We start from the raw sequence: 16926 nt of genomic DNA on the forward strand, positions 1-16926 counted from the left end.
AACTCCATTTGACTTCAGTGGGAACAGAGTTAGGCCAACACTAAGTGCATTTTCGTGTAGCCATCATAGAATCATGGGGGTGAGGGACAAAACAAAACAAAAAACAAACTAACTTACTTATAACTTCTCAAATCTTTTGTAAGAAAAACCTGGCCTTACACTGGGTATTTATGAAACTAAGAGTATTGAAGGTCTTGGACTTCTGGAGACTGTTCGTTCAAGCTCTGGAATTTAAGGATAGGAGTTTTTATGCAGTCAGCTCTCAGTGCCAAAGGATGATCTGAAAGAACAGACCCCTCTACTTCTTCACCACAAGAACTCTATTTTGCATAATTTGAATCAGAAATGAACCTGGAGCTCTTTTAATCTCTTAAAAGACTGGTAAAGGAACCAGTCATAGAGGACTATCTTTTTGGTGCAGTAGGAATATTCAACTGAGACATTTGGGCTTGATTTAAAAAAAACAAAAAACAAAAAAAAACAACAACCCACCACCAACGATGTGCAATTTAGTTTTAGTTGGGGATTGGTCCTGCTTTGAGCAGGGGGTTGGACTAGATGACCTCCTGAGGTCCCTCCCAACCCTGATATTCTATGATTCTATGGAACAGCAACAACTACAATAGCTTTTTATACTATTTGACTACACCACACAAGAATCCAAAGTAAAAGACAAATTAACTTATTTAGTCTCTAAGGTGCCACAAGTACTCCTTTTCTTTTAACTTATTGACAGAGATTAAGCTACTCACAGAAAATTTACTCCAGAAATGCACACTCTTTAGAAGTATGCACATGTGTCAACTTGTGAAACTGAACTACTGAAATGAGAATTTCTAGAAAGGATGACGTGTGCCCTGAATCACACGCCAAATACTTATTAGTATACTTTTCTACCCACATAAGCTCCAGGAGATTGCCTAGCTCCATAATGTTGACCACACAGTTGAGACACGTATTTAACAGTAGAAGAAGCGAAAAGCCCTGAAGAGCCTCGCTCTTTAGAGGAGTTTACTATCAAAGAACAGAAGTTACAAGATTGGTAGGAAATGTTTCTCATTCTTGGGATCCCATACATAGAAACTGCATTCTTTGGATATTGAAAGGCAGGAGTAACTAGACAAGGAAATGTGCATCTAAGAAGCTAGTCTTAAGAAAATATTTTTGCAGTACTACCATGCCAAAAGGAAAATAGTCCTTTATATCAGTTTTACAATGTTTTACTTGTCCTTCCTTTGGGAAAACTATTTTTTTAAATAGGTGAATAAAATATTTTTATTACCACACCAGTAACCGAGTGTGAGGAGATTTTATACCAGGACTAGTAAATTTTCATGATGATTTTCTAAGGAATATTTACACAAAGTATAAAAAGTTATCATCTACCCATGCAGGTATTTATAACACACACTGTATAGGTATCTCGCTGCAGAATATGAATGTCCGACAAATTCTTCGAGTAAGTAAATGTATGGCCAGAATTGGTATATGCTTAAGAAAAACTCTGGATGCCACCCATGAAATGAGCCTGGAACCCCCCTATTAAAAACACTTTTTTCTTTTAGATAGCCTGACATATCCAAATACATGGAGACACAGAACAGTTGATAGGGAGAGTGCCAAAATGCATCTGATTGGACTAGCAGTTCCTAGTCTATACCATTATTAATTAGTAAAGATTCTGAAAGATTGAGATCACAAGACATCAGGTTGAAATCGATATTACTCTCGATGCTTGAGAACCTGAGTAGGGAAAAGGAAGCCAAGGTGGACATTAACAGGCATAATAGGTCCAATACTAAATATAAAGAACCTCCTGTAGCCATGACAGGGCTATGAGAATCATCTGTCCTTGAATGGAGAAAAACAGACAAGAGAGTGCCTCCAAATACCTATCTGCTTGCATGGCCTCTTTCAGTGTAGTATCTGGACACCTCTATGAAATCTCAAACAACAGGAAAATTTGCAAACAGGGCACAGGGAGGGATATCTTTTACTAATACAATAAAGTCACTAGAGAGGAAATAGTCACTGCTGAGGAAATACACCCTAATTTGCTCTCACGTTACTATTGTAGGTAGAGGGCTGAAAAAGGAGGCATTGTGGTCTAGTGGTCGGAGTGCAAATCAGGAGATCTGGATTAATTCTGGCTCTGAATGGGCAAGACACAACCTCTCTAGCATCTGTTTTTGCATTTGTTTTTGCACTTCACAGGGGTGTCATGAGGCTTACGCTGTTAATATTTGTAAATTGCTTTGAGATTATCAGATTGAAAGCAATATACAAGCAACAAGTACTATCGTGTTGAGTGGACTCTAATGAGATAGAAAACGATCTAGCTACCTTACCTGATATCCAGCCCCAAGCAAAAAATACTACCTACAAAAGGTATCTTTAAAAATGCACCCTGTTTGTTCAGGTAGAACATTTCAATCATCTCCAATGACTGGCTCTTTGTTGTGTAATGCTCTTTGCAGGCACAGGGGGAAAAGGCACAATGAATCTCACAAAGAGGTAGTCAAGGCTTAGATATTTTATGTATGAATCCTGTGCAGCACAGCAACAGACAGCGTATGTTCACATTCACCATATAAGCCAGATCAATCATGAAACCCAAGAGGAAAAATAACCCTGAGCCGTAAGAGAATTTTGTAGAATATTAACTTCTTTTAGGAAAATGTGATGCAATTTTGAAGTACAGCACTGGGATGAAGGTTACATGCCTGATGCTTATTTTTCGGATCAGATTCTCAAATCCGTGTGTATTTTAAAAAAAAACTGTCAGTGGTACCCAGATGTCCACTATTACATTGTATAAATTTAAATAAAGTTAATATTGCCCAAGCTTATTCATTTATTACACACACACACACACACACACACCCTTTACACCTCTCTTTAAAGCACGTTTATATCTACTTGGCTTTAAACTGAAGGTCCACGTCACACTTTTGACAAGATTTCAAAAAGCAACTTGCAAGGACATACAGTAGCAGAAATAAATGATAATACTTGCCTTTAGGAAAATGGAACATCATTACTTTCAGGTTGTGGAAACTATAACAAATTTCTTACCTTGAGCTTGCAACTTCCTTAACAGCTTTGCATCAGTGTTGTCTAAAAATTCAGTGCTACCAACATTTGGAGGTCGGCCTTTCCGACGCCTCATTCTTGATTCCTCTCTAGCACGCTGTCTATCTGGATTTGGCGGTCGTCCTCTACGACCTTCCATAGCTCTGATACGGGGAATGACTTCCTCTTCTTTCAGAAGACACCACTGCATACCCTTTTAATTAACATATTTCATAGCCATTATAAATAAAAGTGAAAAGAAAACAAAAACATACATCCACAGATCTGGTCATACATGCAAAAATGCATATGTCTATATATGTAAATATATTTACCCAAAAACATGAAAGTTGGTATTAGAATGACAGTGGTGACACAGAGCAATTGCATAGGTATTGTGGGATTTATCAAAAGCATTTCTACAATTTACCACTAAAACTTACAAGATCTCAAAGCTAATTTACTGAGTGAAACACCATTTGTTATTACATATGTGCCACTACTATATTGCTTCTAGTTCTCTCTTGCCTAAATAGCCCATTCCTCAATTTAGTAGATTAGGCAGAAGAACAGATTTTCCCTTAGCCTATAAACTTCAAATTTAACTACTACGCCTGCACTTATCCATTAATCAATGTGATGTTTAAAAATCTGACAGGCTATATGTAAAAACCATTCTGAAATTTATAGAATATAAGGAAAACAGTAAAAGCAGGAGAATGGATTGTGATTTTTACTTGTGACTTTTGGAGGGTTCGATATCTCAGTTTTATAATAAATAAACTGAAAAACCAGAAACTCATTTCTACCTTGCAATTTTATTTAGTACAATTTAGTTTTCACCTACTGTGAAAATTAATTTGTCAGTCAACTAAAATTAAAAACTAATCAGAAGTTTTCAAGTAGTTATAATCTGCTCTATGACCTTAATTCAAAGCTCTGGAAATTGTACAGTCTCCTGAACAAGGTAAGAAGCACTAAATTCAACCCTTTTTAATTTCTCATGGCACCTAAATTCCTGTTGCTATAATACCAAGAGGTTAGTTTTTAGATAGCTTTCATTTAATTGACACAAGAGGGAACCTCATACTGTGTCTATTAATTAAAACAGTTCCTTGATCTATTTGATCTTGCTTGATTGAGCTTGATCTATTTGGAAATGTGGTATCTCTCACTGCTTTTCCAATTTTTTTGGAATGATAGGAAAAAATGATAGCTAAGGTTACTTCTGGGAGCACGTCATTTACTTAATGAAAGCTTGTCAAGGACTCTGAAAATGTCTGCCAAAGCAACTATGAAGCCAGTCGCATCTACTTTTTTAAAAACTACAGTTGATTCGCAATACTGAATTTGTGAATTAATAAGTCCACAAACAATAAAATCAAGTATGATAAACCACAAAATGCGTTTTGTTAATTTATTTTGTCATCTATGTTTAAATTATTTATGCTAATCTTTCATAATATGCTAAGAAATGTTTCATAGAACATTCTGTAAAAGGAACTTTTTAATAACATGATACCCTCACATCCAAAAGCAGCTACTAACAGAAGTTGCACTGATATTTTTCAACTCTGCAACCAATATGAAGTAAGATATCACAAGAATCCATACTGTACTTAGCATGCAGATCTTCCAAGAGGCATACATATCCAACTGATATCCAGCATCAAGTGCAGAATCCATCTTTGTTAAAAACTGATTGAAGACTTCTCAATCCAAAATCAGTATCTGTACCACTTGAGCCAAAGTAGTATCTTAAATATCTGTCAGCAGGAGTACCATTTATAATATATATACACACTATATTTTTTTTCAGGTGTCTAATATCTCAGGGATCTCCCCCTGTAGTTTATCATAGACTATTTGTCTTTTTGAGCCATGTAAACAGGACTAAATATTGTCTCTCTATTGTCCATACCAACCTGCAACCTAGTAGACAACTTCTCATATGCTTATTCATGAGTGAGGGAAAAAAATGCAAAACAAGATTCAGAAACAGATGAAAAAAAAAATCAATCATGGTTCAAGGGTAGTTCAGATTGTGCTGTACTCGTGTTTTCTCTCCTTTTGTACTGTTTCCAGCAAAAGATACCACAAACTGAGGGACATTACATTCAAATACATTAACCTTTGAAAAATCCATCATCATCAAAAGTAAGAAAAGCCATATGGATTCCGCCTTTCCATGCAACATTTGATTCTATGGACAAGATTTTTCCACTGGTGTAAATAAACATAATACCATAACAAAAGGAATATTGATTTATATCAGATGACACTCTGCTCCTGTATCTATTTTATCCCAGTTTTTTAGAATGCAGAACAGGAGATATTTGCAGGACATGACATTGTTTTAGAACAAGAGTCTAAAGGAAGTATCTCTTTCAGGTCTTCTTGAGGTATCGAATAATGTTGGATGAGTAAACACAGACTGGGAAAAAGTAGGCCGAAATCTCATTGTAAATTTCCATCATTTTAGACGTTGTTGAATTCTGGGAACCATTGCTTATTCAAAAAACGGAATCTGACTATTCCATTTAGACTCCTACATAAGTTTAGTACCAGCTTTCAGTGGTATCTTCAAAATTACATGCCTTGTCTCCACTAAGATTTTACATCAAGATAGCTAAATCAATGTAAAAGCACACCTTTTTTTGCAGTGGAGACATAACTATAGTCCATGTTAAAACAGCCTCAAGGCTACTCTAACTTATTTTAGCTAGTAATCGACTTTTAAGGCTGTTACATAGCTGAGGATTGCTGAAGTGCAAATCATTCTATCCCATCACTCCTACCAGCCTTGACACTACTCATATGCAAGAGTAACCCCCTATGTCCTGTGATGCTGTAACACAACTGAGGATCAGGACCAGAGTTCCTGGGTCCCTGACTTGCATTCAGACCACTAGACAGGACATATATACCTATAGACATACAACTGTTTTTTGTTTTTAAACAAACACAGCAGAAGACCTATTCCCAGGTAGTGGATAAATGTAATCTGAATGATATCATCAAAGTATGTATTTCACAGTTGTAACACAACATAAGAGGTTTTAGGAACAGGAAAATGAAGTTGCTTACGTTTACAGTAACAAATGTTCTTCAAGATGTGTAATCTGTACATGCATTCCACAGTTGGTGAGTGTATGTCCAGTGTCCACAAGTTTGAGACTTTTCCTGTCAGCGGTACCCCTAAGGGTAGTGCATGCATCATTCCACAGGGGCATAAAGGGTGAGAATCCATGGTCCCAGGACTCTGAAGTAGCAGGCACAGAGGTAGGTAGTGGAATATGCATACAGACTACACATACTGGGTCAAACTGATGATCCATCTAGCCCAGGATCCTGTCTTCCGACAGTGACTGGTGCCAGATGCTTGAGAGGAAATGAAAAGACCAAGGCAATTTATTGAGTTATCATGATGTCCAGTCCCAGCTTCTAGGAGATCATCCCCTTGTCATCCAGACCCAGCTACCTGGCTTCTCGAAGAACATCAGTTACCATAAAAGGTGTGTAACCTCTTTCTTCTTAGAGTGCTAGTCTGTATGCATATTTGTGACGACTCCCAAGCAGTTTCCCCTCACTCAAGTCAACTAAGAGGTGTCAAGAGTATGGACTTCAACACAGACCATGTGAATCTTGCATTGTCCCTAGCAGCCTGCACAACATACAGTGTTTTGTGAACATGTCAGTCCACCTTCATCCTGGGTCCTCTGCACTGAGGCCACTGTGTGGCCCTGGGGATGCAGCAGGGATGGGTCTAGCCTCAGGTGTGTGGGTGACAGTCTTAACCTGCGATTCAGGTAGTACGACGATGGGGCCACCTGCTCTACATTCCAAAATCAAAAAGCATGAGAGATCATGGTGCCAAGGACCGGCAATCCCCACACTGCATAATAGTGGTACCACACTCTCTCCTTAGTCCTGGGTACACACCTTTTGACTCCTTGGGAGAGATCTAGACTGCTGAATCCTGGGATCAGGCTGGGGACAGCTGTTGGCTGTCTTGAGTCAGAGGACAAGACAGCAGTGCTCTGGAAAAGATTGTGCCCGTCCCATAAGCGCAGGGGGAACATGACTGCATGCTGGAAACACTGAGGTCACTGGGTCCAGGAATCTGGAAAGCATCAGGAATTAGTGTGACTCCAATAGCCGCATATCTCTGGGGCCTGCAGCTAAGGCCCTGAGTGGTGGAGCCCCAACAGGTTGGTGTGGCAGTGACTGCGAAGGTACCTGAAAGCATCAGGATGGCCTGTACCAAAATCAAACTTTTACCAGGTACTGAAGTAGCCAGTGACCACTCTGAGTTCTTGGTACCAAGAAGGCTTATACAGCTGTGACAACTCGGGGTGGGGGGATGCAGGCTCTGGTGCTCAGGGAACTTTTTCTAAGTTTTGAGGCACCCTTGGTGTCCAACAGGCTGGTAGTTTTATGTGGCCTTTACTTTGGATCAGGGGAGGGTGATCTCAGCCTCTTCTTCCTCGAAGGCTTCCATTCCAAGTCTGCCCTGTATCTGACCACTCACCTAGCAGGGTCCTAGAGCCCGGGTTCCAGCCCAAGCCCAGACACCTACACAGCAATGAAACAGTCATGCAGCCCATGCCCTGCGAGCCCAAGTCAGCTAGCACGAGCCAGTCACTGGTGTCTAGTTGCTGTGTAGACTTATCCTGTATGTCTTCCAGACAAGGCCGCTTCAGACAGTTTTAAAGTCTACACTGGGGCCAATTTCAACAATCTTTGTTCCCCCGCGGGCCTAGATGCCTAGAATCTGGAGTTGGAGTCCAACCTCATTGCCTACTCCATGAGAAAAGCCTCAGGCATGCCTCCCTTGAGTGCTGGGTCCACTTCAAGAAGGACCTGCAGATTTCACAGTACCCTGAAGTATATCCTTCTCGAGACAAAAACAGATATCTCATGTGTCCGTCATTCAGAAACACAACTGCTTCGCACAATGAGCAGTTCTTAAGCCTGGGGAATTGCTGTGCTTGAGCATAGTGTCCCACACCACCTGCAAGCTTGGGGAAGGGCTTCCCTCCCCCTGTGGCTTCCATGTGCAGCTATGTGACTAAACTCAACACTAACTAGCCAAAGCGGAGGTAAATTTTAAGAGAGTTGCTCTGACATATACCATGACCAGTACAAAAGGAACTGAGGCATAGCAAAACAGCTCTGCTCTTTATACCCTTGTGTAATACACATGGAGAGGAAGGTCCTATGTGTCAACCCACCCCATAGATATTGCCGATTAGACAATTCTCTAACGCATATACATGAGATGTGCGCTCACCAACTGTGGAGTATGTATCTGGACTTGCACTCAAAGAAAAAAAAGTTCCTCCAACCCAACAAGTTTACATTTTAAAAACAAATCTTAATCCCACTTTTTTGCTACCCTTTCCTTCTTTTTCCAGAGAAAAACATACAGGCATTTTTAATTCCTTAATTATGGCAAGAAGATAGAGATTCCACAAATAAGGATGAATGATGGTTTCTATCCTTAATATTATATATTTCAGTTACTTACCTCTATAACTTATTCCATATATCAATTAATATTTTCATGAAGTAGCTTGGCTCAAGTCCCTGTTAATCCTAAACTAGAAAACTAGGAGTTATGTACCCCTTTTTTTAGAAAATTGGCACCAGTCTAAAAATATACTGTAAATGACAACCATATCAGTTCCTTTCATAATATAGAAATCCTTTATTATGTACCTCAAATATTCTTTGTTTTCAATTAGGAAAAAAATCTCTGATTGAACTAAAAGAAACTTTAGGAGATTACCATGCTTTCAAATTCTTTTTTTAAATTCATTGTACCGAAAAACATTAAGAAATGCCACTGTCAATGCAGTAGGAAAATCCAGGTGGATTTCAACCTGGAAAATTTAGATTGGAATGTTCTACTGTCTACAACTCATCAAACCATGCCCAAACTGTAAAAAGTGGAGGAGATGGAATCAGCAGGAAAAAAAAACTATCTGATGAGCAAATTTCTGGAATAAAACTGATAATTTTCTATACCAATAAGATATAGATAAATTATTGGCACTTTCAGTATTACAACAGGACACTAAATTTCAGTAACGTACATACAGATACCATTTTCTTTAAGTACTAGCTTAATTTGCTGAACCGACTAGAGGGGATGCCATTTTAGATTTGGTCTTGGTGAGTAATGAGGACCTCATAGAGGAAATGGTTGTAGGGGATAATCTTGGCTCAAGTGATCATGAGCTAATTCAGTTCAAACTGAATGGAAGGATTAACAAAAATAAATCTGCAACTAGGGTTTTTGATTTCAAAAGGGCTGACTTTCAAAAATTAAGAAAATTAGTTAGGGAAGTGGATTGGACTGAAGAATTTATAGGTTTAAAGGTAGAGGAGGCCTGGGATTATTTTAAATTAAAGCTGCAGAAGCTATCGGAAGCCTGCATCCCAAGAAAAGGGAAAAAATTCATAGGCAGGAGTTGTAGACCAAGCTGGATGAGCAAGCATCTTAGAGAGGTAATTAAGAAAAAGCAGAAAGCATATAGGGAGTGGAAGAAGGGAGGGATCAGTAAGGAAAGCTACCTTATTGAGGTCAGAATATGTAGGGATAAAGTGAGACAGGCTAAAAGTCAAGTAGAGTTGGACCTTGCAAAGGGAATTAAAACCAATAGTAAAAGGTTCTATAGTCATATAAATAGGAAGAAAACAAAGAAAGAAGAAGTGGGACCGCTAAAAACTGAGGATGGAGTGGAGGTCAAGGATAATCTAGGCATGGCCCAATATCTAAACAAATACTTTGCCTCAGTCTTTAATAAGACTAAAGAGGATCTTAGGGATAATGGTAGCATGATAAATGGGAATGAGGATATGGAGGTAGACATCACCATATCTGAGGTAGAAGCGAAACTCAAACAGCTTAATGGGACTAAATCGGGGGGCCCAGATAATCTTCATCCAAGAATATTAAAAGAATTGGCACAAGAAATTGCAAGCCCATTAGCAAGAATTTTTAATGAATCTGTAAACTCAGGGGTTGTACCGTATGATTGGAGAATTGCTAACATAGTTCCTATTTTTAAGAAAGGGAAAAAAAGTGATCCAAGTAATTATAGGCCTGTTAGTTTGACATCTGTAGTATGCAAGGTCTTGGAAAAAATTTTGAAGGAGAAGGTAGTTAAGGACATTGAAGTCAATGGTAAATGGGACAAAATACAACATGGTTTTACAAAAGATAGATCGTGCCAAACCAACCTGATCTCCTTCTTTGAGAGAGTAACAGATTTTTTAGATAAAGGAAACGCAGTGGATCTAATTTACTTAGATTTTAGTAAGGCGTTTGATACTGTGCCACATGGGGAATTATTAGTTAAATTGGATAAGATGAGCATCAATAGGAAAATTGAAAGGTGGATAGGGAATTGGTTAAAGGGGAGACTACAACGGGTCCTACTGAAAGGTGAACTGTCAAGTTGGAGGGAGGTTACCAGTGGAGTTCCTCAAGGATCAGTTTTGGGACCAATCTTATTTAATCTTTTTATTACTGACCTGGGCACAAAAAGTGGGAGTGTGCTAATAAAGTCTGCAGATGATACAAAGCTGGGAGGTATTGCTAATTTAGAGAAGGACAGGGATACCCTACAGGAGGATCTGGATGACCTTGTAAACTGGAGTAATAGGAATAGGATGAAATTTAATAGTGAGAAGTGTAAGGTCATGCATTTAGGGATTAATAACAAGAAATTTAGTTATAAGCTAGGGACACATCAACTAGAAGTAACGGAGGAGGAAAAGGACCTTGGAGTATTGGTTGATCATAGGATGACTATGAGCTGCCAATGTGATATGGCTGTGAAAAAAGCTAATGTCATCTTGGGATGCATCAGGAGAGGTATTTCCAGTAGGGATAAGGAGGTTTTAGTACCGTTATATAAGGCACTGGTGAGACCTCACCTGGAATACTGTGTGCAGTTCTGGTCTCCCATGTTTAAGAAGGATGAATTCAAACTGGAACAGGTACAGAGAAGGGCTACTGGGATGATCCGAGGAATGGAAAACTTGTCTTATGAAAGGAGACTCAGGGAGCTTGGCTTGTTTAGCCTAACTAAAAGAAGGTTGAGGGGAGATATGATTGCTCTCTATAAATATATCAGAGGGATAAATACCAGAGAGGGAGAGGAATTATTTAAACTCAGTACCAATGTGGACACAAGAACAAATGAATATAAACTGGCCGCTAGGAAATTTAGATTAGAAATTAGACGAAGGTTTCTAACCATCAGAGGAGTGAAGTTTTGGAATAGCCTTCCGAGGGAAGTAGTGGGGGCAAAAGATCTATCTTGCTTTAAGATTAAACTCGATAAGTTTATGGAGGAGATGGTATGATGGGATAACATGGTTTTGGTAATTAAATATTCATGGTAAATAGGCCCAATGGCCTGTGATGGGTTTTTAGATGGGGTAAGATCCAAGTTACCCGGGAAAGAATTTTCTGTAGTATCTGGCTGATGAATCTTGCCCATATGCTCAGGGTTTAGCTGATCGCCATATTTGGGGTCGGGAAGGAATTTTCCTCCAGGGCAGATTGGAAGGCCCTGGAGGTTTTTCGCCTTCCTCTGTAGCATGGGGCACGGGTCACTTGCTGGAGGATTCTCTGCTCCTTGAGGTCTTCAAACTACAATTTGAGGACTTCAATAGCACAGATATAGGTGTGAGGTCTTTTTTTAGGAGTGGTGGGTGAAATTCTGTGGCCTGCATTGTGCAGGAGGTCAGACTAGATGATCATAATGGTCCCTTCTGGCCTAAATATCTATGAATCTATCTATGAATCTATGAATTTTTTGGTTATCTTACTGTAAATGGTTTGTTAGCTGTTATCAGTTTAGTTCAAATGTTTACATGACAATTTAATGAATCAAAATCTGATTCATGAATATAATTTTAGAGCTTCTTAATCATACTAGGTTTTTAGGCAATATGTTCTCTTTAACTCCATATTTTAAAAAATATATGGATTAGAGTAGAAAAACAAAAATATACACACTAAAAATTACCTGATTGAAAAGCTGGGCTGATGCCACATGTAATAAAAATGCCAATGAGGAATGCTTAAGTTTATTTTTGTCATTAAAAAAATAGATATGAAAACAAATTGGCTAAGAGATTGAGAGACAACCTAAGCCTCTAAAAAAAATCTAGATTTACTATTTAAAATGTTTGCAGTTTTAATGGTATTTCAGATAAAAATCAAGAAAAAACGTAAATATAAGATTCACATGCCAGTTATGTCTGGAAAGTGCAAGTGCTCATGACCTTAGTTTGAAATGGATCAGATTAGTCTGTGGTATTCAATGCTGATTGGTGTACTTTAAAGTTAGGTAACACAACACTCACAAGTTACCTTCAACACAGATAAATTATAAGAAAAATGGTGGTCGTGACACAGAATAGACATTCTGGAATCACATCACACACCGAATATATTAGGATCATGCTTTGTAAGTACCAATAAAGTACCAATAGGTATAGAATAAAATTAGAAGTAGGATCTGGGCTTGTAAGCATAAACATATATAGACATATATAAGACAACATACATAGAGTGTGTACACACACATGCGCACACACACACACACAGTATAAGCATTTGGAAATATACTACAATAACTTGAATGATTATGTATGACAATGTAGCTACTGGGAACAAACATTACTCTCACCAAAGATGTTATTCCAAGCACACCTATGTTATAATAAAAAAAGCATCTCCCTAGTGACTAAAGGATAAAATTACTTACCTATAATTATTGTTCTCCAAAGACAAACATCCTGTACAGATCCACTATTAGTCTAATATCTCCAGAAGGCAGATATTGCTAGGGCTTTCCAAGATTCTGAAATGGCTCCCTCCTCCACCCAAGATGAAGGTAGCAGCTTTGAGTTTCAATCTGAGGAATCTGCAAATTCTTCCTGTTTGCTTGTCAGGATTTGGTCTTTGACTAAGTCAATGCGCATTATCTAGTTACATATCAAGCATCACAGTTTAGCTTCTACACTGGAAGCAAGGGGTTGTGGGGCGGGGAGGAGCAATGCTTTAGCGGTACACTTTAGAAAGAAATCTGGATGAATGAGCCACAACTTCTCTTGAAGTTCCTGAGACATGTATATTGCAGACCCTGTTCTGCCATCCTCCCATGTGGTACGGTGTGTGCTCCTTCCCAGCACCCTACCATTTCTTCTATAAGGTATGGAGGAAAGATAAGGCCAGGTCCCAGCTCTTCTAGACCAACCAGCAGTGGAGCTAGGAGAGAGCAGTGTTTGCATACCCAGTAGTATTTAGCATTTTACCTGTAAGGGTGCACAAGGCAGGAGGTCTTTTGTGGCCCCATCCCCTTGCCCACCTGTTATAAATTGGGGACAATCCAGCCATAAGAATGTACATGTGTAATCTGAGACCACTGGAAATCTCAATGTCTTTTAACAGTGTATTATGGGGAGGTGTGATCTAGGTGTGATAATAGTGCTGAGGCCATCTATACCACCATCCCGAACAGAGCAGTATTTGCTAATACCTACTTGTTCTGTTTTAGCCTCCCCTTTCATGACATTTTTCTTTCTCCTAGTAAAACTGCTTTGACCTGAGCAGAATGTAGCAGAAGCAATAAAAACTGGAATTTTTGAATGATATTTAGAAGAGGTTTGGGATAATTCATTACCCAGCCTTGTGATTGAACTGTGGCCCTTCCTCAGTTCCTCCTTTCTGAAGTTTTGCAGTCCCAAAGGAGGGCAGGGAGTGCAGTACATCCCACTAGATATAAAGTAAGAGGGGTGGAAAGAAGTAACTAAGGCTGGGGACATGTGAGATGGGAAGAATATAATAGACAGACAAGAAAAAGAAAAAAAGAGGGGTTGACCTGATGTCCAGGAAACTAGTAGCTACTTAAATCTGAGGTTCAATAGCGAGGTACATACCTACATGATTTATTGATCCTGACTTATTCAACCCTGGGTTTACAGTGGCTGATGTACAAGGGGCCTACAACATTAACTTCCTCAAGGGGCCAGAAGTCAGCCAACGCCACCCCAAAGTGAGCAATTTGACATGGCTTCAGTTTTATTACAAACATTTATGCATGTTTTGTAGATTGATGTATACTCCTATAGGGATTCAACTGCCTAGGCAAGGTGTTTTGAAATTCCAGGAATTGTTGAGCACATTTTCCTGATGTCTGTCCACATTCATGTGGTGATATACAGGGAAGAGTTATCTTTAACAATAAATAAATAAATATATTCACTGACATGAGATCACAAGAAAAAATGAAAGTCCCTAAGCTGGACAAAATAGATGGTGGTGTCACACAGTTCAATCATAATTTATTCTTCTGTGAAGTGGCTACTTTATCCACATAAAGCAAAGCAGAGTTCTGCCACACTCAAGTAGAATGTTTGTTCATACAACTGTGCATAAAAACTGGATCCTTCAGAAAAGCTAATACTGTATTCTCTACATAGTAAATACCTGTGTTTTAAGTATGTATTTTAGATACCCTAGACCAGGGGTGTCCAATCTGTGGCTCCGGAGCCACATGCAGCTCTTCAGAAGTTAATATGTGGCTCCTTGTATAAGTACCGACTCCGGGGCTGGAGCTACAGGCGCCAACTTTCCAATGTGCCGAGGGGCGCTCACTGCTCAACCCCTGGCTCTGCCACTGGCCCTGCCCCCCTCCACACCTTCCCGCGCCCTCCCCTGAATCTGCCATGCCCTTGCTCCTCCCCCTCTCCCCCCAGAGCCTCCTGCACGCCACGAAACAGGTGATTGGGAGGTGCGGGGAGGGAGGGGGAGGTGCTGATCCACAGGGCTGCCGGTGGGTGGGAGGCGCTGGGAGCGGGGTGGGGGAGCTGATGGGGGCTGCTGACGTATTACGTGGCTCTTTGGCAAAGTACATTGGTAAATTCTGGCTCCTTCTCAGGGTCAGGTTGGCCACCCCTGCCCTAGACGGATGAAAATACAAAGGAGACATGATACACACATAAACAGAACTTCTACAGATATGGAGTTCGTATAACAAAAGAAGAAAAAATTTCTACTCTAAGAAATATCTGAACGTGTTCTCTTATAAAATACTTAGCTCAAAGCTCCTTCTTAACTAGACAACTATCATTTCAGAGCTGATCTTGGGACATACTGAGCACCTGAGACCTGAGGAAGTCAATGAGAGTTGTAAATTTTCAGTACCTCCTAGGATCAGACCCTCAACTCTCAACAAAAGCTACTGTAAAGTACTATGTACGACTGTAAGAATGAATTCACTAACAACAGGCAATGCTCCAGAGTGTAGTAAAAATTATTTCACCTAGATTTATGTTACTACTCCTTGGATCAAAGACTTTACTTTTTAAAAAGTGGATACCTGCGGTCCATCTCTGGCTTCATAGAAGTCACCCACTCCTATTTTTGCACTGAAGCTGAAATTGTCCCTTGAGATATCCATTATTCCATTTCTGCTGAGATACTGAAAAAATCACATATTTTTCCACTTCAGGTTTTAAATAATTACAACCCAGCTTTGATGTACAGCTAACGTCAGGAGTCAAATGTTTTGCATATTCTATCAAGGGATATGCCTCTATAGGAGGTCAATTTAGAAACAGGTTAAGGTACATTAGCCTCACATCACAAGACATTTTGTATCAAGGAACTTTATTTGAGGAAGAAGTGCACTTTTTTATTGTACACATGCTTTATGGTACCAGAATGCATACAAATTGAAAAAAATGTATGTACCTTTACTACTTCAGGATACTGTCTCAGTTTCTTTCCACATGGTGCATAATATGCTACTTCTCCTTGAAGACGACCACCAAAATTCCTTATTCGTGTTTCTCTTTGCCAGCTGTAATAATAGTAAATATAGGTGTGTGTTAACACTCATTTCTTGAACTAATTTATAAACCTCTATTTATTAATTTTACATTAAAGTCAAGAGACAAATATATAAAGTGATTAAGGCAGAAATGTGACCAGGCAAAAATGGTATTGTATTAGGTTACGTTATCAAATTTTTTTTTTTATACATTTTAGCATTGTAGTGCACACAAAGTTCTGGGAAAGTGAGCAGATTCTATTCTGGCTCATGAATTGTTAACAGAACTACTAATGAATTTTCAGTTGCAAAATAATTAAGCAACACATCTTTACATTTGTAAATAAGCAAATTTGTTTTGGAAGTAATTGAGAGACAATACATAGGAAGGCTGGAATTTTCAAAGGGAACAGAAAGTGTCACTGCAAGTCAAAGGAGTGCTTAAGTCTGAGAGTCCCTTTGAAAATTCTATGTCAAATACTACAATGCCCTTTTTTAAAACAAATGACCATTCACTTTATGAGACACTATATGCAATCGCTTCCCAAATGCCGTTTAAGTAAATATAAAACATACCCATACTCTAAAGGAATACGCAACTCTCGTTCGTCTGTTACTCTTCGCCTTTTTGAAGTACCTTAAATAGAGTTTAATTGATTAACATTGGAAAGCAATGAGATGACAGAGAACCAGTTTACTGAAAACGTGTATTCCATTACTCAGATCCCCAAACCAGAAGAGCAACTGAATTTTATCCATCATCATGTATACGACCACACCAACTGAATGGAAATTTGTACCCGCTACTTTTTCCACTAGGCTCTCTCCAGTCAAAGACTTCTGAGATGTGAGTACAGTAGAACCTCAGAGTTATGAAGACCAGAGTTACGAACTGACCAGTCAACTACACACACCTCTTTTGGAACTGAAAGTACACAATTGGACAGCAGCAGACACAGACACACACACAAAAAGAGCAAATATAGTACAGTAC

At 39.1% G+C, this 16926-nt stretch overlaps 1 protein-coding gene across 27 annotated transcripts in view; it reads right to left on the reverse strand.

Moving 5' to 3' along the window:
• BAZ2B (bromodomain adjacent to zinc finger domain 2B) overlaps nucleotides 1-16926 on the reverse strand; it is a 277230-nt gene that overhangs the window by 82938 nt on the left and 177366 nt on the right. For 22 of the 27 annotated variants that reach the window (XM_048869525.2, XM_048869524.2, XM_048869516.2 and 19 more), the window contains 4 exons: nucleotides 16509-16569; nucleotides 15854-15962; nucleotides 15480-15581; nucleotides 3076-3286 (listed from right to left, as the gene is read on the reverse strand). In XM_048869525.2, the coding sequence (XP_048725482.2) occupies nucleotides 3076-3286; nucleotides 15480-15581; nucleotides 15854-15962; nucleotides 16509-16569 (483 nt within the window). The remainder of the gene's footprint in view (nucleotides 1-3075; nucleotides 3287-15479; nucleotides 15582-15853; nucleotides 15963-16508; nucleotides 16570-16926) is intronic. The other 5 variants (XM_048869532.2, XM_048869521.2, XM_048869519.2 and 2 more) reach the window with 1 other exon arrangement.

The sequence above is a fragment of the Caretta caretta genome, chromosome 11 (assembly GCF_965140235.1).
Source record: "Caretta caretta isolate rCarCar2 chromosome 11, rCarCar1.hap1, whole genome shotgun sequence".
NCBI lineage: Eukaryota > Metazoa > Chordata > Testudines > Cheloniidae > Caretta > Caretta caretta.